General features: G+C 48.2%; 2 protein-coding genes across 3 annotated transcripts in view; one reads left to right on the forward strand and one right to left on the reverse strand.

Moving 5' to 3' along the window:
• Positions 1–3,100: 3,100 nt before the first annotated feature.
• The window catches only part of ZFP64 (ZFP64 zinc finger protein), a gene marked incomplete at both ends in the record, with an annotated part of 58,477 nt that continues 36,581 nt past the window's right edge, over positions 3,101–24,996 (forward strand). For both annotated transcript variants that reach the window (XM_080924685.1, XM_080924684.1), the window contains 5 exons: positions 3,101–3,239; positions 4,418–4,651; positions 14,840–15,001; positions 15,903–15,965; positions 21,449–21,700. In XM_080924685.1, coding sequence (XP_080780811.1) covers positions 3,194–3,239; positions 4,418–4,651; positions 14,840–15,001; positions 15,903–15,965; positions 21,449–21,700 — 757 coding nt within the window. The remainder of the gene's footprint in view (positions 3,240–4,417; positions 4,652–14,839; positions 15,002–15,902; positions 15,966–21,448; positions 21,701–24,996) is intronic.
• On the reverse strand, positions 24,380–24,780 carry LOC308426767 (translation machinery-associated protein 7-like; the record flags this gene model as incomplete). The annotated part of the gene is made up of 2 exons (XM_080924687.1): positions 24,380–24,490; positions 24,700–24,780. 2 exons carry the CDS (start codon positions 24,778–24,780, stop codon positions 24,380–24,382), a joined length of 192 nt encoding a protein of 63 aa, XP_080780813.1.

The following is a 24,996-nucleotide window of genomic DNA, read 5'->3' on the forward strand; positions in this document are numbered from 1 at the left end:
GGAAATCTTCCTGAACAGAACACCAATGGCTTATGCTCTAAGATTAAGAATCAACAAATGGGACCTCATAAAACTGCAAAGCTTCTGTAAGGCAAAGGACACTGTCAATAGGACAAAACAGCAACCAACAGATTGGGAATCAAGAAGTTATACTCCAGAGAATCAAATAATTCTATTTTTAAAATGGGGTACAGAACTAAACAGAAAATTATCAACTGAGGAATAGTGAATGGCTGAGAAGCAACTAAAGAAATGCTAAACATCCCTAGTCATCAGGGAAATCCAAATCAAAACAACTCTGAGATTCCACCTCACACCAGTCAGAATGGCAAAGATCAAAAACTCAGGTGACAGCAGATGCTGGTGAGGATGTGGAGAAAGAGGAACAGTCCTCCATTGTTGGTGGGATTGCAAGCTGGTACAACCACTCTGGAAATCAATCTGGCAGTTCCTCAAAAGATTGGACATAGTACTACCTGAGGACCCAGCTATACCACTCCTGGGCATATTCCCAAAAGATGCTCCAACATATGATAAGAACATATGCTCTACTGTGTTCATAGCAGCCCTATTTATAATAGCCAGAAGCTGGAAATAACCCAGATGACCTTCAACAGAGAAATAAATACAGAAAATGTGGTACATTTACACGATGGAGTACTACTCAGCTATTAAAAATGATGACTTCATGAAATTCTTGGCAAATGAATGGAACTAGAAACTATCATCCTGAGTGAGGTAACCCCATCACAAAAGTACACACATGGTATCAGTCACTGATAAGTGGATATTAGCCCAAAAACCCGGGAATACCCAAGAAACAATTCTCAGACCTTATGAAGTTTAAAAAGAAGGAAGGCCAGAATGTGAATGCCTCAGTCCTTCTTAGAAGGAAGAACAAAATACTCATGGGAGAAAATACAGGAACAAATAGAGGAGAAGGGACCAAGAAAAGATCATCCAGAGACTGCCTCACCTGGGAATCCACCCCAAATGCACCCTCCAAACCCAAGCACTATTGCTGATGCTAAGACATACTTATTGGCAGGAGCCTGACATGGACGTCTCCTCAGAGGCTCTGCCAGAGACATACTGATTCAGATGAGGATGCTTGCAGCTAACCATCGGACTGAGCACGGAATCCCAGTCTCATGGAGGAGCTAGAGAAAGGACTGAAGGAGCTAAAGGGGTTTGCAACCCATAAGAAGAACAATATCGGGGGCTGTGAGAGATGGCTCAGTGGTTCAGAGCACCAACTGTTCTTCCAGAGGTCCTGAGTTCAATTCCCAGCAACCACATGGTGGCTCACAACCATCTGTAATGGGATCTGATGTCCTCTTCTGGTCTGTCTGAAGACAGTGACAGTGTATGCATATAAGTAAAATAAATATTTAAAAAAAAAAAGAACAACAATATCAACCAACCAACCCCTCCCCCAGAGTTCCCAGGTGCTAAAACAGCAACCAGTGAATACACATGGAATGACCCAGTTGCATATGTAGCAGAGGACAGCATTGTCTGGCATCTATGGAGCCTTTGGTACAGTGAAGGCTTGTTTTCCCAGAATGGCAAGACGCTGAGGTGGGAGTAGGCGCTTGGGAATGGGAGCATCTTCATGGAAGCAAGGGGAGGTGAGGAGAGGGTGGGGGGGTAGATAACATTTGAAATGTAAATACCGAGACTATCCAATTAAAATGATAATAATAAAAAAGATGAAAAATTAAAGTCCACATGGAAGTGAATTATAGCCCTTCCTGACCCTTCTCATATTTCTGCTTTTATGAATCGTGTCCTCTTTTTATCAATTTCTTCTCCTCTGGCATTTCTCCAAAGACAAATTTTTTAAAATCTCTAATCAAACAACTAATTTACTGTCACAGGACTACCAGCCGCTAGTCACAGAGCCTGAGGCTCACAGCTACTGAGGTGGCCTGACGGTGAGGATCAAGAAGGCCCTGAACATGTGATAAGCCCCAGACATCAGTCTCACAGCCGGATGTAGTCTAAAGAGCTCTACGAACCCAACACCACCCCTTTCTAGTTCCTCCTTTTATATTTAACAAAAGGGTGGAATGTTAGTACCAGTCATCTTCACCACCTGCCCTACGACAGCGGGTTACATCATCACTAGGCGCCAAGTTGAGTCCCAGTCCTCTGCGCATGCGCTACATCCCCGTAAAAGGTGGTCATTCTCCCACGTCTTTTTTCCCTCCACTCTTGCTCACCTCCACCCTTCCCTGAGGCAACCACTCTATGCCCCTCCTCAATAAATCTCTCAGAGTGATATCTGACTCTTGGAATGACTTGTGGCTTCCGGACTGTGTCTTAGCTCATAGGAAATAAGGGACAGTGGCACTGGCCATATTTTTGGAAACTGGGAGGTGGAGGGAGAGAACCTTCTAGATAAGCTCAAGAGTAGGGCTCAAGTCTGGAGCAAATACTTGTGAGCCACCTAAATGTGGGTGCTGAGACATGCAAGAGGAGCACATACTCCTAACCACTGAGCCTTCTTTCCAGTTCACCATCCCCAACCAATTCTAACCAGCCCTTCATGTTAGATGAGATTTGAAGCCCAGTGGAGAAGAACCCCGAAGGCTTCTCCCATCCACTCCATCACTAATCTCTTTTTTAAAGTTACTTATTATATACGCGGATGTATGAGTCTGTTTCCAAGTGAGCTGGCAGGAAATCAGGCTTGGTGACGTGTGCCCTACAGCCGCTGAGCCATCTCACCGGCTCAACCCAACGACAGGGCAGAGGCCCCGCCCCAGTTTTGTGCAGCTGGATCTGCCCTAGAGGGTCACCCCATTGGGCTCCACTTTGCAGGCCCGCAGCACATCCTTTTGGCATCTGCTAAGGAATGAGGGTCTCCCGTAAGGCAAGTTGCAAAGGCGCAAGGTGTCCACTGTGTCTCTGGCACGCCTGGGATAAGGTGGAGCGATCGGGAAGCTCTGGCCTTCTACCCAGAAGAATGGGTCTCGGCTCCCCGGGAGAGCGAAGCCCTGGAAGCCCGGCTGGGTGCATAGGGCCAGCGCCCTCTAGGCAGCGGAAGTGGCGCTGGTTGTACATCCGTCCCCGCCTCACAGAGTTGGGAGTAGACCCGGCTGGTGCGGGAAAGATGCACTGGGAAAGTCTCTGCATTCTGTAGAGCGAGCCGTGGGGCTCCGGGAGCAACACCACAAGGTCTGGGGCCATGAACTCGAGTGGAGAGGAAGAGAGCTTCTCCGGAACGTTGCAAAGTAAGTGCTGGCAGGTGCGGCCTGGCCCGAACACAGCAGGCCCGGGACTCCGGCGCAGGATCCGCAGGATCGGGGTGACGGCGTACCTTGCACGCACGCTCTCACCAGCCCGGTCGGTCAGCGTGCTAGGACTGGAACCACCTTGAACTCCTGCAGTACCCCCGGGGAGGCAGGACCAGGGGAGGCCACGCGGTGTAGAGTGTAGAGACTGTCATCACCTCCTCTGACCGCCGGGTGGAGTTTGGGGCGCAGAGGAGAGAAGGAGAAAGTGGGGTGACCCAAGCCGACTGGTCGGGAAACTTCTACCTCAGTGACTTAAGTTGGAGAATCCCTAAAGGGCTTGTGGGCAGATTTCCAAAGCCATTCCAGCACTCAGGGTAGGAGATGATGTGGGTGTGAAAGACTAGGCTGGGGTGTCTTGCACTGAGTTTTTTAGGGTTCTATTATTTTCCTGACACCTAAGTCAGTTTACAGATATCATAGTCACTGGCTCCCCAAACTTGCCTGGGTGTCCTCTGAACTCTGAAGCCCAGTCCTCACCCCATCCTATGTAAGTCAGTGTCTTCTAGAGGCATTTAGAAATGTGGTTGGAATGGAGGTAGTTTTCAAAGTATCCTTTCTGTTGGGGCAGGAGACAGCCTGGTGTGGGGGGGCTGTGAGGGGCTGGGCCCCGTCCTTGAACTCACTTTCTTTTCTACTGATTGTGGGAATATGGACACACTAGTGTGCACACCCTTGTGAATATGCATATGGAGGCCAGAGGACAACCTCTGGCTTATATTTTGAGACAGGCTCTGTCCCTGGCCTGGAGCTTGCCCAGGAGGCAAGCCCTGGGACCTTCCTGCTTCCTCCTCCCCTGTGCTGAAATTACAAACACTCCTCACACCCAGAGTTTCACACGGGTTCAAACTATTGAACTCAGGACAAGCAATGTGTAGACTGTCTCCCCAGCCCCAAAGAATTTTCCTGTAAAACAACCCCCCAAGCTCTCAGTGATCTCTGGAAGTGGTGTGACCTCATAGGCCGTGACTTCCATCTTGGGACATGGCTGCTAGAACAGAATTTGGAGAAGGTTTGCAAGAAGAAACAATGTAGACCATTCACTAACCGTGTATGCCCCCTGCCATGATTCTAGTCTGTTTGGAATTAATCTGTAACTTTTCCTTTGTCCCGTGGAGTCCCTGGAGGCACCGCGGTACTGGTAGAGCTGGTCCCGGACATCCACATCTGTGGCCTCTGTAAGCAGCAGTTCAGCAATCTGGATGCTTTCGTAGCCCACAAGCAGAGCGGCTGCCATCTGACCGCCACACCCGTGACAGCCCCCAACACGGTCCAGTTTGTGTCAGAGGAGACAGTGCCTGCCACCCAAACCACCACAACGACCATCAATTCAGAGACTCAGACTATTACAGGTACATTGGGAACAGGGAGAGGGAGGGAAGGACAGAGGAGGCTGGCTGTATCCCTCACATCTTTGGTACCTATTAGGAGAGCCTACTCAGGATTCCTCAGGCACTGAGTCATCATTATTATTGAGGGCTTTGAGACTGTGTTTCTCCATGTAGCACTGGCTGTCCTAGAATTCAGAGATCTGCCTGCCTCTGCCTCCCAAAGGCTTGGATTCCTTAGTTTTAACCAGCACCTCTGAGAAACAGCTATCCGACCAGGTCTGGAAGCTGCTAGTTCAGATCACGCTAGCGGTAAGAAATGTCACATGTTTAAATAGAACAAAGGCCAGGTTTCTTGGATGCTGAGCAGGTCCTCGAAGATGTCTGGGGTGGGGTGTGCACGTGAGCCCTCTGTTGACATCTGTGTGTGACAAAACAAAAACATTGTATGGATTTCGGGGTTTATCGCGTCTTGATTTTTAAGTCTGTAAATGAACATCTATCTCCCCTCCTTACACATCCTCTCTCCATAAACTGGAGAGGCTTCAAAAGGTTGAATGTAGTGGTCTGGAGTGGGCAAGCATAGGCATGTAATCCCAGCGTTCAGAGGTAGAGGCAGGAGGATCAGGATTTCATGGTCATCTTTGGCTACATAGTGAATTCAGGGCCAGCCTGAAAGAAAATTAATTACAAAGAAAAATGTACAGAATGAAACCATGAAGAGTTTGGGATCTAGGACCACTCACTGCCCTTACAGAGCCCACTATGGGCTGCTTACAAAGGCCTGTAACTACAGCTCCTGGAGAGCCAATCCCCTCTCCCACACTTTGAGGGCATTTGCACACAAATGTGCACACACACACACATTGACACAGAGGACTGTATCAATAAAAATAAGGTAAATCTTTTATGTTCTAGAGTGCATGTTATCTACACAATGACAGATGCACGTGTCTACACACACCTAAATACACTTAACACACTTATAACCTGCATAAAAGGAACAGCTTTGAACATGTAAAGTCTAGGTTCCCGATACGGTGGGTGCTGTAGATATGACATGGTCCCATTCTTCTTGATTGGACTACCCTCCCCAGAGGAAGAGAATCATCATTGTGACTGCAAGTGCGGTTACTTTCTCTCCAGAAAAACAAAGTCTAAAGATGAGCATGCTGAGAAAAACTTTGCAGCTCAGGAACATAAGCATTTTTCCTATATAAAGAACATCTAAAAACCAACAAAAGTTACAGAGCACTGGCTGCTCTTCCAGAGGTCCTGAGTTTAATTCCCAGCAACCACATGGTGGCTCACAACTATCTGTAATGGGATCCGATGACCTCTTCTAGTGTGTCTGAAGACAGCTACTTATATACATAAAATAAATTAAAAAATCTTAAAAACAAAATGCAAAAAAACTAGTCATATAAAAACTACTTTACCCTGGACCATTTTGTGATGTCTTTTACATTTTAATTCTAAAATTTTAAATCTCAGTTTCAAAATGTACTGGAATACTAGTCAGAAGAGATGGCTCAGAGGATAAAGGTGCCTGCCAACAAGCCTAATACCTAAGTTTGACCTTGGCAAAAGGGTTGTCCTCCTACCTCTGCATATATGCAGTATCATGTGTGTATGTGCACATGCATACACACACAAATAAGTAAATGTAAAAAAATTAGTTGATTAAATATAATTAAATACCTTTAATGGGTCTGTTCCCCCCTACCCCCAGAGCTGAGGACTGAACCCAAGGCCTTGCCCTTATTACCACTGAGCTAAATCCCCAACCCCAATGGTCTGTTTCTAAGTATCCTATAAAACCTGACAGTAAATGAGAGCTGTTTGTTACAGTGTATACAGTGCAGAAAGTCAAGGTTTTAGACTGACCATCAGGAGAGAGATGGGTAAACCATGACAGTCATGCCCACAGTACCTGAACCTCAGAAAGGGGTCCATGTGAACAGCAGGGCAGGTGTGTGGACAGCAGGGCAGGTGTGTGGACAGCAGGGCAGGTGTGTGGACAGCAGGGCAGGTGTGTGGACAGTAGGGCAAGTGTGTGAACAGCAGGGCAGGTGTGTGGACAGCAGGGCAAGTGTGTGAACAGCAGGGCAGGTGTGTGAACAGCAGGGCAGGTGTGTGGACAGCAGGACAGGTGTGTGCACATGAAACAGTGTTAATGAAAGCTTTCAGGACAAGAAGTGAAATCCGTGAATGCCTATGGGGGTTATTAGGGCATAGCATAGACTGTGGTAAAGTGGAAAAAACAAAGCAGCTGGTCTTTAGGTTTGCTCAGTTTGTGCCCCAACGTGCATGTTCTATCACACATGCAGAGGCAAGAGGACTGCCTGAGAGTTGGTACTCCCCACCGTGTGAGTCTTGGGGATTGAATTCGGGTCATCAGGCTTGATGGCAAGCATCTTTACCAGCTGAACCATCTCAACAGCCCAGATGTTCTCAATTTTGGGTAGTTCACTGGCTAAACAAAATATACCAGTAAGCCTGACCAAATCTACAGGCTTCTTGTAGCTTACTCTCGGAGACCGTTTACCCGATAGATCCGCTGAAGCTGGGGGGCAACCAGCTTCCACTTTCTAAACTATTCATGTTCTGTTTAAAACATGGGTCATGAGGGCTGAAGAGATAGCTCGGTGGTTAAGAGCACTGGCTACTCTCGCAGAGGTCCTGAGTTCAATTCCCGGCACCCACATGGTGGCTCACAACTGTCTGAAATTAGTTCCAGGGGATCCAGTGCCCTCCCTCTGGCTTTTGGAAGGCATTGCACAAACATAAGCCCACTTAGGCCCACACACACATGTCCCAATATGGCCCATGCACATTGGGAGCGATAGCAGAATTTCATGAGTATTTTTTAATGCTGCCAACATGTGTCTAGATAATTTTTAGTACAGGAAAATAAATCTTCAAGGAAGTGGTCAAGACAATGTAGAGACAAGCAGTCACCTTGGAGGTGACCTCCCGAGACTTGTTGTGACTTGTTTGTATCTCAACTAGACAAGGAGAAACTACCTTCGGGAAGAGACCTGCCCAGGGAGACCCCACAGATCCAGGACTGCCCTGAACCAAGTGCTTTGTCCCTTCTCCTCAAGGGCATCTCCCTGAAGAGATTTTGACCTCCTGACCTCAAAACACAAAGCCCTAGTAAAAGTTGAAAACCAGAATTATGAGGGGGCTCTGCCACGTGGAGGCCCTGGGCTTCCCACTGCCAAAGGCCTTTGCAGCTCTGACTTCTGCGCCTTTCTTTGTCTGCTCCCCTTGACCCCCAGGCTGGAAATGCCTTTCCCAGCTTTGCCTGGCTGATGCTACCTGTTGACAAGTGACAGCCTGCACACACAGGCTCTGGCTTCCCTAGCACAGGAGTGGGAGAGTTCGTTACTTTTTGAGTCCAAACAGCATAATTGTCCCATCCATGAAAAGCTGACCCCACAGTCAAATAGCAGGCTCCTCTTCACCTCCTCTCAGCCTGAAGGGGCCCTGCGGGTTTGCACAACAGGCCAGCCCTGGGATCCTCTGGGTACCAAGTTCAGGAATGGTGTAGACAGTGATCTAAGCCCCAGAGACAGACCCTAAGTCTCATATCCCACCAGAGTCTGTTGGCTCTGGCCACAGCTGGACCTCTTCATGCCTGGGCTGCCACAGGCTTTCTATAATAGTTCACTAGAGAGCAGGAATGGCTGCTGTGCAAAGTCTAACATGTGCTAACCTCAAGTGTCTGCCTGACTTAGCTGCAGACAACCAAACAGGCAGAACCCTGCTTGCCTTTCTTGGCCACAGTCTCTGGGCTCCACACTGACCCCCACCACCAGTTTGGACTCAGTTACTCTGTTAGCTGCTGGTTCCGAGATCCACTTGTAGATCAGGATCCTTGGGGGAACTTATTAGATACCAACACCCAGGAAACACTTCAGAAGGAATCAGAATTTCTTAGGCAGAGATTCCAACATCAGTGTGATAAGCTCTGGGGGGGGCCGAGACGGGGACCCCAATTGTCTGGCAAGTTGGAAAGTCACTCACTTGGCCCAAGGCCTTAAGACTGTAGCTCCCGATGGCTCTTGTGCCTGATGTTGCCCTTTGATGAAGTCAGGCCTTCTCAGGCGGTCCTATGAAAAGTAATGAGTCCGTTGGCTCTTTCCACACCTCATCTCTATCCCTCACAGTCACCCCAGAGACAGGAAGGAAAAGCCCCATTGCCCAGACAAAGAAACTGAGACCAGAGCCAGCAAAATGGCTCCTTAGGAAAAGGCACCTGCTGCCAAGCCTGACAACCTTAATTTAATCCTGTGGAGGACCCACATGGCTGAAGGAGAAAACAGATTCCCACGGGCTGATAGCTGACATCTCTGTGCGCAGTACAGTACACACATAAATAAGAAATGGCCTGTGACTCTGCCTGAGGGTGACTCAGTGATCCCAGGGGATTAGCACCGTCCCCAGAATGACCCCAGCTGGTGCCTGGCTGTCCCTGCTGGATTTCACCCACCCACCTTGACGTTCAGAACAGCGACGGCCATAGAAAATGAAAGAGTGGCCTCTGGAAAGAGAGAAGAGGCTCTGATACGAGATCATCACTAGACCGTTGGTCACTGGGTTGCTCCTGAGGAGGATGTGGGCAGGATGGCAGGCAGTTAGAAGACTCCAGGAGGCCTACGTTTGCCTTTCAGGAGGGTTGTAGGCATCACATGAACTGACCTGTAGAGGTCACTCCCACCCTGGGGGCTTTCCCACCACAGGAGCCCCCACATGAGGACAGCTGTGGGGAGGTCACGTTAGAAAGCCCACCAACCTGGTTTGAGTCCCGTGTCTCAGGGAAACTCTCAGTCCCACAAATAGGCATCATGGCCCCTTTAGACCCCGAGTGTGACATTTTAGAGTTCAGTGGGGGGGGGGGGGTCTCAAGTCAGTTCAGGCCAGCTTTAGTGGCTAGAGTCCTGGTCAACTCCAAGCCACTGCATGCCTCCTTCAGCTTTGTAACTTTATGAGGTAGACACAGGGGTGATCCCATTGACAGGAGAGAAAATCAAGGTCAGTGTCATAGTCAGGGTCATGATTGCTGCGTTGTAACACCAGGACCAAAGCAACTTGGAGAGGAAAGGGTTTCTTTGCCTCACACTCACACATCACACACAGTTCATCAGCAAAGGAAGTCAGGACAGGAACTCAAGCAGGGCAGGAACCTGGAGGCAGGGACAGATGCAGAGGCCATGGAGGAGTGCTGCTCACTCACTGACTTGCTCCTTGTGGCTTGCTCAGCCCACTTCCATTTATAACAGTGATCCTCGACCTGTGGATCGCGACCCCCTTGGAGATTGAACAGCATTTACCGGGGTCGCCTAATACCACCAGAAAACACATTTACATTGTTATTCGTAACTAGCAAAATTACAGTTATGAAGTAGCAATGAAAATAGTTTTATGTTTGGGGGGTCACCACAACGTGAGGAACTGTATTGAAGGGTCACTGTGTTAGGAAGGTTGAGAGCTGCTGTTATTGAAGGATGAGCTGGACCCTCTCACATCATTCTCTAATTAGGAAAATGCCCAACAGGCTTGCCTACAGCCCAGTCTTACGGAAGCATCTTCTCAGTTGAGGCTCCTTTCTCTGATGGCTCCAGCTTGTCTCAAGTTGACGTAAAAGTGCAACTGACCCCACGTCAACTTGACGAACTCATCACTGTTCAGTTAGAACCCTTCATTTACCATCTGTCCCCAAGACAGCATGCTAATATTCATATCAAATATAAAACATAAATAACTTTAAAAGTCCTGTAGTCCTTATGAATTCAAACACAAAAAATGTTCCATCCAGTGTCTCCTTAAAATAACCAGCTTCTTTAAAAATCCCAGATTGGGCTGGAGAGATGGCTCAGTGGTTAAGAGCGCTGACTGCTCTTCCAGAGGTCCTGGGTTCAATTCCCAGCAACCACATAGTGGCTCACAACCATCTATAATGGGATCTGATGCCCTCTTCTGGTGTGTCTGAAGACAGCTACAGTGTACCTATATATAATAAATAAAAACCCAAATTGCATTTAAAAGTTACCGTCTTTCAGGGTGGGGTCCTGTAAAAGTCAAAGTCAGGTTAATTCCTTTGAGACGGAAGAAGCAGTCATAATCACAATCTGAACACAGCGAAAACGAACTCCAACAGTGTCGATTACTCAATAACCGGGGGGTCCACTCACGATCTGATGCCTCCAAGGGGTTCCGGCTGCTTCTCCAGCTCCGCCCTCTGCAGCACACACAGCTGGTCTCCCAGGCTCTGACTGGCTCCACTCCGCGCTGCTGGTCTCGGTGGTCATCCCGTGGCAATGGCATCTCCAAAACTGCTGAAGCCCTTGCTGCAACTGGGCTGCAGTTTCACCAGTAACCTCTCCTGGAGTCTCTTCTAGGACTCCAGCCCGGCCAGACAGTGCCGAGCCTCAGCTGCTCTCCGGGAGCCCTTTCTACCCTCAAAACAAGAACCATCTGGTGACTCTTACACTACCAAGTCCAGCTGCCAACACAAAGCACAGCCTTGGCCATGTCTAGAGCACAGCGTCTGTGTGCTGACTTTCAAGAAGAGTTCACCTCAGTGATGCTGGCTTCTTGTTAATCGCCACTAACTTCTCAGCTCCAGCCGACCAGCATCTCCTGTCCCAGCAAAGCAAGGTTGCACTTCAGTGGTTCTGGTCTCTTGTTGATCACAGCTGATTCTTCAGCCCCAGCTGACCAGAGCCACAGAGCCTTCATGCAAATGGCCTGCTAGAGGCTTTGCTTCCCTCTGACACTTCACAAGTCAGGCCTCCGTCTTCCGCACTGCTCTGAGCATCCTTACCCTCCCAGCTCCCACAGAGCGGCTCACCGGGCTCTCAACACCAGTGGCTTTTCTAGCCCAAAGTTCCACAATTCTCCCAAAAAACATGGTCAGGTCTGTCACAGCAGTACCCCACTATCTTAATACCTATTTATCTTAGGGTTACTAATTCTATCATCGCGGAACGCCATGGCCAAAGCAACTTAGGAAGGAAAAGGTTTATTCAGCTCACACTTCCACATCACTGTTCATCACAGAAGGAAGTCAGGACAGGAAGGAACCTGGAGGCAGGAGCTGATGCAGAAGTCATGGTGTATACCCAGACAGATGGAAGAGGCTTTTGGAAGCAGTGGCTCTCATACCCAATAGGTGTTACTTGAATGCTTTTTAGAAGCCGAATCCATGGAGACACCAGCAAATGTCTGATGCGGTGGGTCTGGGATTCAGGTCATGAGTCCTGAGGGCTCCATGGACCGGGCCCTGAACATAGTCCTGTGAGCAGGAACGCACAGGCAGGTGAGCTGCCCAGAGAGGCGGACGGAACAGTTGTCAGAACCCAACAGGTCCGCGTGTTTCCGTTGAGCAGGGTGGAAGCCAGGTTTGCTCGCTTGCCAGAAGCCATCGGGAGTCAGGCGTCATCTGATGTGAATCGGGGACAGTCCTGAGGATGCTAGAAAGGTCCAGGTGGGCACTCCTGGGCAAGCATTTAAGAAGTGTGACGGAGGGCTGGAGAGATGGCTCAGTGGTTAGAGCGCTGACTGCTCTTCCAGAGGTCCTGAGTTCAAATCCCAGCAACCACATGGTGGCTCACAACCATCTGTAATGGGATCTGACGCCCTCTTCTGGTGTCTGAAGACAGCTACAGTGTACTCATATATAATAAATAAATATATTTTTTAAAAAGTGTGATGGAGGACGAGTCTAAGGAGATGCATGCTGTCATTAAACCCGGCTCTTCCTCCCGGCCCCTTGCTCCCAGAAATATGACTCAAACTCAAACTATATTTACACATACCTTGACCATATAGCTAGGCTCTATTCTGAATAGATCATAACCAAAATAACCCAATTGATTATTTGAGCCTACATTCTCCCACGTGGCCAGTGCACAGGTACCAGACATCCCTCTGGGCACCTCTTTTCAGAGACCCTCCTGCCTTGTCTCCCACAATTCTTCCTCCCAGATGTTCCGCCGTTCATTGGCCACAGGCTTTTTATTTTTTAAGGTTTATTTACTTACTATAATTATAACTCCACTGTAGCTGTCTTGAGACACACCCAAAGAGGGCATCAGATCTCATTACAGATGGTTGTGAGCCACCATGTGGTTGCTGGGATTTGAACTCAGGAACAGCAGTCAGTGCTCTAACCACTGAGCCATCTCTCCAGCCGGGCCACAGGCTTTTTAGTGGGCAGGTGATGCATCCGTACAATACCCAGGATGTTCTCTGTAGAGGTGCATGGTGGTAGGTGATTTCTGTGTGCACAGCCTTTACTTGTTTTCCATTTGTTTTTTGTGCATGTATGTGTGCCTGTGTGAGTTTATGCCAAGTGCATACCCGTAGAGTTACAAATGGTTGTGAGCTGCCTAGTGATTGATGAGAACCAAAGTCAGGTCCTCAGCAAGGACAGCCAGCGCTCTTACTCACGGGGCCATCTCTCTCCAACCTCTCTCATGATTATTTTTAAGAGGGTTTATGTGGGCTCTATATGGGTGATAAGTCTTCCAGTGTGAGGAACCCAGAATGGGATGCTGTGGGCACCAGAGGTGAGGGCGGGGAGTTTGATGGAATTAAAGACAAAAATAAAGCCAGGTCAGCTGCCCTTCAAGAAAAGCCTCCGGAGGAGGAAGAAGAGGAAGAGGAGGAAGTAGAGAAAACTACATGTTAAAATCAACATGTAAGGGACTAAAGAGATGGCTCATTGGTTAAGAGCCCTTTCAGAAGATCATAGTTCAGGTCCCAGCACCCACATGGTGGTTCACAGCCATCTGTAGCATCCCAGGGGAACCAATGCCTTCTTCTGACCCACAGGAGTACCAGACACACACATGATGCCCAGACAGGCACACATCTGGGCAAAACACTCATATGCATAGATTGTAAATAAATCTTCAATCTTCTTTAACAAGGAGGATTCAGGACACCACACTGCTCTGGGCCGAGACATCTCCTTCGACCCTTCCTTACAGTTGACGGTCTCTTAGCTTCATTTTCAGTGACCTGGGTGGTTCCTGGGATGAAGCATTTTGCTAAACTCTTAGCTGAAATCTGTCTATTGTGAGCTTTCTTTAGCTGGGTCTGTGGTTTTGGAGGGAAATGACCTACGGTGGAGATTTCTTTGGCTGAGTAGGGGTAGCAGGTCTGGGCTGACTTAAAAAGCGGAGAACGTGGCTGCTGCATGCTTGAGGTCCCAGGCTTGGAGCAGGCTCTCAGAACCATCACCGCGCCTCTCCACCTTGCCTGTTCCTAGTGAACATCCATTGCGTTCACTCTCATTTGGAACTAGGCCTCGCATAGCAAGCGCCATCTTAATAAAGGAGACAAGGCCTTTGCAAGCCCTAAACTAAGAACATAGTTCACAAAGTGCTTTATGTTATTTATGTTTATATATGTGTTATGTTAAGTATATATAAACATGTTAAATATATTTATGTTATATAAATATATAATTATCTATCATAATTATGTGTAATATGTATAGTATATTCTACAGTATATTGATATATATATTATATAGATAAATATTAAACATGATACACAATTATATATATATGCAAAAAGTTCAAGACTACTCCTGTCTTATTTTTTTATACTGATACCTTATTTGATGTTTTGATTTAGTTTGGTTTGGCTTGTGTTTACATTTTCCTGTTTCCTTTGACCTCCGAATTGCAGTGAGACTAGAGGCAGGCCTGCGTCATACTCAGGGGAGTTTTGAGAGAAGTCAGGGACCGTTCGGAAAGCACCTTGCGCATCCCCTACAGTTAATGATGTCTACATGGGATCAGTTTTAGGGACATTTACTGCCAAGAGATCTGAAGCCAGGGCTTGGGAAATAGCTCAGCACCTAAGAGTACTTGCTACTAACTCATGAGGACAGGAGTTTGGACCCCAGCACACCCCAACTCTTAGCAATGTCCTCTGACCTCTGCGCACTCTCTCTCTCTCTCTCTCTCTCTCTCTCTCTCTCTCTCTCTCTCTCTCTCTCTCTCTCGCGCACACACACACACACACAGTGCTCTTAACTGGTGAGCCATCTCTCCAGTCAGGCGCTTGATTTTCAAATGAGAAAGGAAGTTCTTCCCACAGATGCTCTCTCGTGCCTCATTAGCCTGAGTGGATTACGTCAGGCATTCTGTGCAGTTCAGAAGCACTGTACAGAAGCATTGTACTCTTTAGTTTCAGCTCCAGAGTTCGTCTTTGAACATGGCTATCAAACTTACCTGCCCACGGAAAGTACTGACAACCAGACAGCGACTGTGATCTCCCTTCCCACCAAGTCACGCACGAAAAAGCCCACAGCATCCTCTGCTCAGAAGAGACTCGACTGCTGCTATCCGGGTAAAAGGGGCACCATACATCGCATGTACCAGAGAAGGGTCCTTCTTAGGATTTGTTTTAATGGTGGGGAGACTGAGGCCTGACAAATGTAGATCAAGCCGACCGGGAATTCACTTTATAGCTTTGGTGGGCTCCGAACTCAAAATTGTTCTACCTCAGCTTCCAGTGTTTGAATTAGAATCGGCATGCTTGGTATCTTTGAAAGTCCTTTTTCCTTTTCTTTTTTAAAAGATGTATTTATTTTATGTATATGAGTACACTGTTGCTGTCTTCATATACACCAGAAGAGGGCATCAGATCTCATTATAGATGGTTGTGAGCCACCATGTGGTTGCTGAGAATTGAACTCAGGACCTCTGGAAGAGCAGTCAGTGCTCTTAACCTCAGAGCCATCTCTCCAGCCCCGTGTATTTTCTTAAGATTTATGAATGCTTTGCCTGCACATAGTCTACACCTTGGGTGCATCTGGTGCCCACTGGGTTAGAAGAGGGCATCAGATCCCCTGGGATTAAAGTTACAGGTGGTTGTTAGGCTCTGTGTGGGTGCTGGGAACTGAACCTGGGTCCTCTGAAAGAGCAGCCAGTGTTCTAACTGCTAGACCATCTCCAGCCCTCAGAGCCCTGGTTCTCCCGAGTCTTCAGTCTTCCAAAACAAGAGAGTCGAGCATTTGTCTATCTCGCTCTTTCACGGCGGCATCTTTCTAGGCTACGGACTGTGTTGTAAAGCGTGAGCCCATGCGTCCCTCTCTGGCTCCTTGTGCTTTTTGAGGTTTGCCAGAGCAATGCTGACCTGTGTCAGGCGCAGGGCATCGTGTCTTTCCTGTGTTGCTGGCCATCTCATGGCGAGGGCAGTCTCTACCACTTTGGTTCCCTCTGACGTCATCTTCCCTTGGATTTTTCAGGTTGCCAGTTCAAGACTGCCTATGGTATGAAGGACATGGAGCGACATCTGAAGATCCACACTGGTAAGTGACAGGACATCAGCTAGGGGACCCTGATCACCCAGCCAGTGAGGAGCTGGGGACCTAGAGATGTCAGACATCTGACAAGGCCCAAGCTCCACAGAGAGCCGAAGAACGTGGGTACAGAGTAAATTAAGATACTGTTTGTATATGTGATGTGGGCAGAAACATATCTAAGGCCATAAAAACCCAGCAGTGGGTAAGTAAGCGCTCAGCCGGAGGGCAAGGCCCTGTGGGCACTGATCTGCCACACGCAATTCATTGGCATCAGATACAGATGACATCCATGCTGGAGATGAGGTAAGCGTCTGTGTCTGCAAATCACGTTACGAGAGAGAGAATTGTTTTCCATGCTGGGAAATCAAACCAGAGGTTACACATGCTTTGTTTTGGTTGGTTCTATTTGATTTGTTGTTGATGTGGATTGTTTATTTTAGAAAAGATCTCGATGTGTAGCTCAGGCTAGACTAGAACTCACTGTATGACCTAGGCTTGCTTCTGACGCTTCAGACCCTGCCTCATGGGGTCAAGAACAGTAGTTTTCATGCATCTGCTTTCCTTACCTGTGACTCAAAGGATGCGCGTGATCTTTGCAGTGTCAGGAGGGGACTGTAATGTGGTTTATTTTAGAACAGAAGAAAGAGCCAGCAGGATGGCTCAGTGGGCAAAAGAGCTTGCCACCAAGCTGATGACCCAAGTTCAAGCCCTGGGACCCAGGTAAAAGGCTTTTACCCAGGGTAAAAGGAGAGAACTAACTTTGGACCGTTGTTCTCCGACCTCCATGTGCAGCTTGTAACCCACATGCTTGAGTATGTGGAGAGAGGCACAGCAGTGCATAGAAAAGGAGAAATGAAGACATTTTCATTTTCTTCATGTAGTTTCCCCTTTTAGATCCTTAGGGGATTTCTTTCAGGGAACCCCCTTATGTGTTTATATAAAGATAAAGAGGGGGGATGTGTTCTAAGGAGGTGTAGTCAGTTATGGGGGAAGGGGGTACCTCGGCGGGCCCATGCTGAGGCATCCGTTCCCCCTGAGGAACCAGCCACAGGATGGTATAATACAGAACAGGGTTTATTCAGGGCATGGGGAGGGGAGTTACGAGGGTAGTAGAGACAGAGAAAGGAAGAGAGAGTAGAGAAGTAGAGGCCGGCCGTGAACATATGGAGAGAGAGAGGGGAAGGGAATGGGGAAGGAGACCAGGAGCAGGAAGGCAAGAGAAAGAGGAGGGAGCAAGCAGCCCTTTTTATAGTGAGTCAGGCATACCTGGCTGTTGCCAGGTAACTGTGGGGCTGGACGTAGATAGAGTGCTAACAACCCCCTCCTCAAAATGCCAGAAACTAAGACGTTCACAACCTTAGAGAAGATGAAGCAGCGTCTGCACAGTGCCCACATTTGCCCTCCCAAACACCTCACAGCTCTGCAGGTGGCTGACCCTTCCTGCCAGAATGCCATCCCCACACAGAGAGCTCCTGCTCCGTCTTCTCTGTGCCATTATTGCTTATACGTCAAATATCACTTGATCTGCAGCTGGTTGAATGTGCGGGTGCAGGGCCCCGTAGATACAGGGACCAGCTTGCGTATAGTCAAGGGTTCCAGGTGTTTTTGTATCAAGAGAGAATTGCGAAGGTGGGTGTGTTCATTTATTGATGTTGTGAGACATCCAACCAATACCACAGAAGGAAGGAAAAAAAGGAAGGAAGGAAGGAAGGAAGGAAGGAAGGAAGTAGAGGAAAGGAAAGAAAGTAGTTTTGGGCTCATGGCTTGAGAGTACAGCCCATGGTGGGAGGAGTATGGGGCTGCTGTCACATTGCAACCACAATCAGGAAGCTGAGAGCAATGAATGCTGGTGCTCTGCTCACTTTCTCCCTTTGATTTAGGTCAGGACCCCAGCCTAAGACAGACCCATGCTTAGTGAGGGTCTTCCTTCTCAGTTAAACTGCTCTATACAGGACAGGCTCAGAGGTGTGCCTCCCAGTTTCTTCTACGTTTACAGTGAAGGTGAACCCTCGTCTGGTACAGCAACCTTAGATTTCTTCTATACACCGCTGCATGGCGGGACCGTTGGCCTGAGGGTGCCCTTACTGGTCACTTTAAGGAGAGTAGATAATAGCCCCCATGGGGTTGGTGACAGGGTGACACCCATGTGGTTCCTGCCCAGCAGAACCACTGAAAAGCAGCCACCGCAGCACCAACAGGAAACACCGACCGGTGCAAAATGACAATCCAGTAGGCACAGGGAGCCCCAGGCAGAGATGACCCAACCAGGAATTTGTAGTCTGACTGCTAACAGTTTCAGTAAGATGATTTTATTTTTGCAATGTTGAGGGTCAAACCTATAAGTTCTCTACCCACTGAGTTATATAGCCTCAACTCAACAAATTTTGTATTCTTGGCTTTTTATTGGTTTGGTTTTGATTTGGTTTTTCTTGACAAGGTTCCTCTGTAGCCCTGGCTGTCCTGGAACTTGCTGTGTACGAGGTCAGGTTGTTCTTGACATTCAGAGACCTGTGTATCTCTGTCGAATACATTTTTTAAGATGCTTTTTAATTGCTTATTATATGTCTATGAGTTCACTGTGCTGTCACTGTCTTCAGACACACCAGAAGAGGGCATCAGCTCTCATTATAGGTGGTTGTGAGCCACCATGTGGTTGCTTGAATTTGAACTCAGGACCTCTGGAAGAGCAGCCAGTGTTCTTACCCTCTGAGCCATCTCTTCATCTCCCAGATATATTCTTAAATGCCTAACCTTATGCTCACATGGTGATCAGCTCTGGTGTGTTAGAGGGAGATTCTGTACATACTTGACGTACAGACTATAAAATGAAAATCTCACTGGAGTGGTGACCCACAACTGTAATCCCAGCACTCGAGAAGCAGAGGCAGAAGGGTTAGGAGTTCAAGGGTAACCCTGGCTAGGTAGCAAGTTCAAAACCCACCTGAGTTACATGAGCCTGTACTTCAAAAAAAAGAAAGGCTAGGCTTGGTGGCTCATGCCTTTAATTCTAGCACTCGAGAGGCAAAGACAGGTGGATTTCTGTGAGTTCATGGCTGGCCTGGTCTACATAGCGAGTTCCAGGACAGTTAGGGCTAAGTAAAGAGATCCTGTCTCAGGAGAGAGGGGGGGGCAGGATAGGAGTCAAGTTCTTATGTATAACATCTCGAAGTCATGATGGTCCGCTGTGCAACTATGCAGCATTCTGAATTTTTTGCTTGCAGATGTAAGGCCTAAGGCAGACTTTTTTTTTTTTTTTTTTTTGAGACAGAATCTCACTATTTAGCTCTGGCTGTCCTGGAACCGTGTAGACCAGGCTGGCCTCCACCACCTCCCAAATGCTGGGCTTAAAGGCATACGCGGTGGCTCCGGACATGCAATTGTATTGTCTCTTACTAAGTAAATAAGGTGCTAACCTTCCTATTTGATACTGCCTTTATTTTTAAACTTTATTTTGTATGTGTGTATGTGTATCCACACATGCTCACACGCACACCGCTGTATCCTCGTGAACTATCATGGTCCGTTCTTTTCCTGCCAAGTGTGGGTCCCAGGAATTGGACTTGGGATATGATGGCAGGCACCTTTAACCCCTAGAGACATCTCATCTTAAGATTGCATGTCTTTGTGCTTGTGTGTCTCTCTCTGCTTCATGCTTTTCACCTGTCAACAGGGAAATTGATTCGGTCGTTTATGGCCCATTCATAAAGTGAAATTGCTCAACCTTACCTGTTTAATGATATGGAAAAGACGGAAATGACTGTAAGACCAAAAAGAAGTCAGCAGGGAGTGGTGTAGAGCCTGCTGGAAAAGCACCGGAGAGTTCTAGATTCTAGTCTCAGACTTGCTTTAAGATTTGTTTATCTGTTCATGTATACAGCTTTCTAACTGCACCTATGCCTGCAGACCAGAAGAGGGCGCCAGATCTCATTATAGTTGTGAGCCACCATGTGGTTGCCGGAAATTGAACTCAGGACCTCTGGGAGAGCAGCCAGTGCTGTTAACCACTGAGCCATCTCTCCAGAGCCCTGGTCCTAGCTTTATAAAGAGGATGAAACAAAACGATTCTCAGATAGGACATTGGAAGGGTGAAGTGTCTAAATGGATGTGAGGGGCTGGGGGCGGGGCTGGGGGCGGGGCTCCGGAGGTACATCTCTAGCCTGACTGGCAGGAAGCTCTAGGTTCCATCCTTAAAATGGCTTCAATGGGACGTGATGGTCCACGCCCGAATTCCCAGCGCCCTGGAGATAGAAGCGGGATTGTCAGAAGTTCAGGGTCATTTTTGGCCTCTTAGCAAATTCAAAGCCCACCTGGGATTCATGAGAATGTCTCAGAAAAATAAAAAGACATAAACTGGCAGAGTTTTTTGTACTAAATGAAAAAAATCGGCCCATATACAAAAGTTAATTCATTAAAATGAGGTGGACTGTAGCCCCGTTACAGAACACTTGCCTAGCAATCAGATTTCCTAACAACACACCTGCCACACTGGGCTGGCAAGACAAACCTGAAGACACGAGTTCAGTTCCGAGACATACATCAGTAGGGGGAAAAACCAACTTCTGCCAGTTGCCCTCTGACCTCCACATGTACCCTGACATGCACACACACAGAAATCTCTCTCTCTCTCTCTCTCTCTCTCTCTCTCACACACACACACACACACACACACACACACAATCAATAATCCCAGCAGAGGGAGGAAAGTCTGTGTGTGAGTTCTAGGCTAGCCTGGTCTACATGGTGAGATCCTGTCTGAAAAAGGAAGAAAAAAAACCCTGATAATCAAAACTAATTGGACGATAGAGGTTGAGATAGGTGAACAACATTTACACCAGACCCTCTAAGGTTAGGGAACATCGAATATCAGGTGCGGAAATAACATCCAAGCCAGAGGGTGAGCAGAAAGGCCAAAACATTCTTATTTTAAAGCCTGGGGGGGTGAGGCTTGCCTCTAAAACTGGCATCCGGAACTGGAGGCAGGGAAGTTAAGGCCAGCCTGGGCTACATAACAAGTTTGAGGCCAGCCTGAGCTACAGGATCTGTCTGTAAACAACAAAGTGTTTTCGTTTATTTATTTAGTTGGTGTGTACTTTTAGTTAATAAGGAATTCTTTTTAAAGATCTATTTATTTATTATAAGTACACTGTAGTTGTCTTCAGACACACCAGAAGAGGGCATCAGATCCCATTACAGATGGTTGTGAGCCACCATGTGGTTGCTGGGATTTGAACTCAGGACCTCTGGAAGAGCAGTCAGTGCTCTAACCACTGAGCCATCTCTCCAGCCCAGGAATTCTTATTCATCTTGGGGGCGGGGGGGGGGTTAAATTCTAATAAGCAATGCAGCTTAGCCACCACCCTGCCCAGTGCCTGTGAGGTTTCTAAACAACCCCGGGGCCTGCAGGTTAGTCCTTCTTCTAAGGTGCTGGGAAGCAAATGTTTAACCTTTCAATCTTGTTTCCCCACCGCGGCTCGCGCGTGCACCCAAAGGCGACAAACCCCACAAGTGTGAGGTGTGCGGGAAGTGCTTCAGCCGGAAGGACAAGCTGAAGACGCACATGCGCTGCCACACGGGCGTGAAGCCCTACAAGTGCCAGACGTGCGACTACGCGGCTGCCGACAGCAGCAGCCTCAACAAACATCTGCGCATCCACTCGGACGAGCGACCCTTCAAGTGCCAGATCTGTCCCTACGCCAGCCGCAACTCCAGCCAGCTCACCGTGCACCTGCGCTCGCACACGGGTAAGCAGCGCTGCGCCCCCCGCGGGCACCGGCCTGCCGGGGTGGGAGAGGGGATGCGGGGGGGGGGCGGGGACCTGGGGCTGTGGTCTGCTGGGTAGAGCACTTACCCAGCATGCACAGGGCCGCATCCTCAGCACGGCTTTTTAAGGCACACAGCAACGTTGGAGAGGTGGAGGAGGCAAGGGGGTCGGGAGTTTGGGGGCCCGATCTGGGCTGTAGGAAACCCTGTCTCTAAAAACTGCTGCATTAAAAAAAAAAAATCACTGTTAGTGCTGCTTTGGTTGTTGTTGTTGTTGTTGTTGTTGCCATTTTTAGTTCAGGGGCTGGGGATGTGGCTCCGTTGGTGGAATGTTTGCCTAGCATGTGTGAAGCCTCGAGTTCAGTGCCCAGCACCACATAAGCCTTGCGTGGTAGCAAGAGCCTGTTACCTGGGTACTCAAGCTGGGGGCGGGGGGGGGGGGATCAGGAGTTCAAAGTCAGCCTTAGTTGCATACAGAGCGCATAGTCAGCCCGTGCTCCCTGAGACCCTGTCTCAAAGAAACCGTCTTAAAGGAGCTGAGGTGGTCGTTCATCAGGAACGCTGGAGCGGTTGTGGAGTCGATAGATTTCTGTGTGTTTTTATGTAACTGTAAAGTGTGGAGTTGAGGGATATCGTCCGTGGAATCGATACAAACAATGTGCTGATAATAATTGTCTGCATTACAGTCCCTTGGTTCAGTAGTTTTTAGATGATTTCCCCGGGCACATTCAGAATGGAGCACTTTGGTGGCAAAGCATACAGCAAGGGCCGAGTACGTGACTCTGGTGACATTTGCCTGCATGTGAGAGGCCCTGGGTCGTAGACTCAGCTCTGCAGAACACAGCAAAGCTGGCAGAGCCGGGGGCTCAGATTATGTAATTGTGTTTCTTTTGACTTGTCTATCAGTAAGCTCATGATACAGTGGTGCCTCCTAACAACCATGCCCGGATGGTTATTACAGTAGATATTATTACTCAAGGCCAGCAGGACTTGCTATTGATGTTGGCTCGGATTAGCCACGCATGTGAGGAGGCTGGGCATGTGCCTACCTCTGCCGGGGAGCAGCGGAACTGTGGGTTTGGCAGCTGTGTGCTGGTCTCAGCTGGGGTGACTTGTCTGTGCTCCATCTGTTTCGGGTCCTCTCAGGCCCGTGGCTGGCCCAGGCTTGGTTTCATCATGATCAGCACAGAGGAACCAGCAAGCAAGCCCAATGTGGGAAGCCCAGCGAAGCCTCTGACTGCGTGTGCTCACGAGCGACACGTTGGCAGCTAAAGCAAGTCACAGGTGTCAGGGATGGAATCGAGCTCAGCCGTGGGACAGGCCACCGTCAGATTACATAGCAAAGGCCGGGGACATGAGAGGGGTGAAGATTTGGAGCTATTCATGTTTTAAACAGTCTTGGTCCACCTTTTCCCCCACCGCCAGGCTCAGCTCTGACGTGTATACCATCTCCAGGGCCCCCATAAATATCAGGCAGCCATAGGATCAGGCCAAGAGATGGGGGTGAGATTTAGCTCAGAAAAGGATAAGAAGTCTGGGTCTGGGGAGCCCTGGCTTTCACAGTAATCCTGTTCTTGGGAAGTGGGGAACAAGGGATGCTTCTTGGTTCTGGGGGCGTGGTCTAGCTCTGGCTCATAACTCCTCCCACTTGGGAACGTGCTTTCCGGTTAACACTCCTTAGGAGGAATGTCTCCTGCTTTCCGCCTGCAGAACGGGGTACGCTGTTGGCACATGCATATAGGCGCCAGAGACCGGTCTGCTTCTGGTTTTGTTTTAGTATAGAGTTGCTACCCTTCGCTACTGGAGCGGTCTTGAAACTGTTGAGTGTCCTGAGCAGGTCATCAGTCTTGCACAATTTTAATCCCAGCACTCGGAAGCAGAGGCAGGCGGTTCTCTGAGTCTGAGGCCAGCCTGGTCTAACGAGCAAGTTTCAGGACAACCAGAGCTGCATAGAGAAATCCTGTCTCAAAGAAAGAAAGAAGAAAACACACACACACACACACACACACACACACACTTTGAGTGTCCTCTATGATTTAAAACTAGAGGGGGCATCCTGACAGTGACCTCATGGCACCAGTTTACTTCTTTTGGAGACTTGGCCAGAATCTTACAATTCCCCTTTCTTATCTGGTCTTCACCAGAGGACATGACCTTGGTTCCCACGCTTTTGTCTTACTTTAGAAAACTAGTTGAAGGAGCCAGAGAGATGGCTCAGAGGGCTAAGAGCACTAGCTGCTCTTGCAGAAGTTCTGAGTTCGATTCCAGCACCTACATGGTCGCTCTCAACCGTCTCTGACAATACCCTTTTGTGGCGTACAGACAAAACACCCATATAGATAAAATATAGACAAAACACATATCTAAATAAGCCTTTGGTTTTTTTTTTTTTTCTTTTTCTTTTTTTTTTAGCCATTGCATTATTCACTTTATTGTTTTTTTTTCTTTTTTACAAAAGTTTATTACAATGTACAACAACAGGCTCTAGGAAAACACTTCATTCATTCTAGCTATTAGGTGGCAAAGATGTATGACAGGGAATCCCGATGTTTGACAGGTTCCCGGATGACATTTCATTCTAGTTGTTATGGCAGGGAATCCAGATGTTTAAATAGGAATGGAAGAAGAGGGTCACCATCACCTCAGATGTGAGGAACAGCTTACTTTTTGCCAGACTTTTTAATTCCACCTGTGGCCAGGGGGCCCTTCCCTGCAGCCTTGGCTTTTAGCTCCTCGAGTTTCTTCTGTTCCTCTTGTTTCTGCTTGAAAGCCTTATCTTGGGCTGGAGAGATGGCTCAGCGGTTAAGAGCACTGGCTGCTCTTCCAGAGGTCCTGAGTTCAATTCCCAGCAACCACATGGTGGCTCACAACCATCTGTGATGGAATCAGATGCCCTCTGCTGGTGTGTCTGAAGACAGTGACCGTATACTTATATGTAATAAATAAATTAAAAAGAAAAAAAGAAAAGAAAAAAGAAAGCCTTATCTTCCTCGTCCATCTCCTTGGCCTGCTTCTTGGGCTGTTTCAGGGGCTTCTTTTTGCCACCTTCGTGGCCCAACATGGCGCCTCCAGCCCCTTCACCAGACCCTGACCTTTGATTTTTTTAAAGCTAGTTAAGGAGCTGGTAAGATGGCTCAGTGGTTAAGGGCAATCACTGCTCTTCCAGAGGTCCAAGGTCCAGAACCCCCAGCTTACAATAAGCCACCTATGACTGCAACTTTATCTGAGGTCCATGGTTGGTATGTACACACGCACACACTCGTGTAAAAACTTGTTT

This window comes from Micromys minutus (genome assembly GCF_963924665.1).
Source record: "Micromys minutus genome assembly, chromosome: 11".
Taxonomy (NCBI): domain Eukaryota; kingdom Metazoa; phylum Chordata; class Mammalia; order Rodentia; family Muridae; genus Micromys; species Micromys minutus.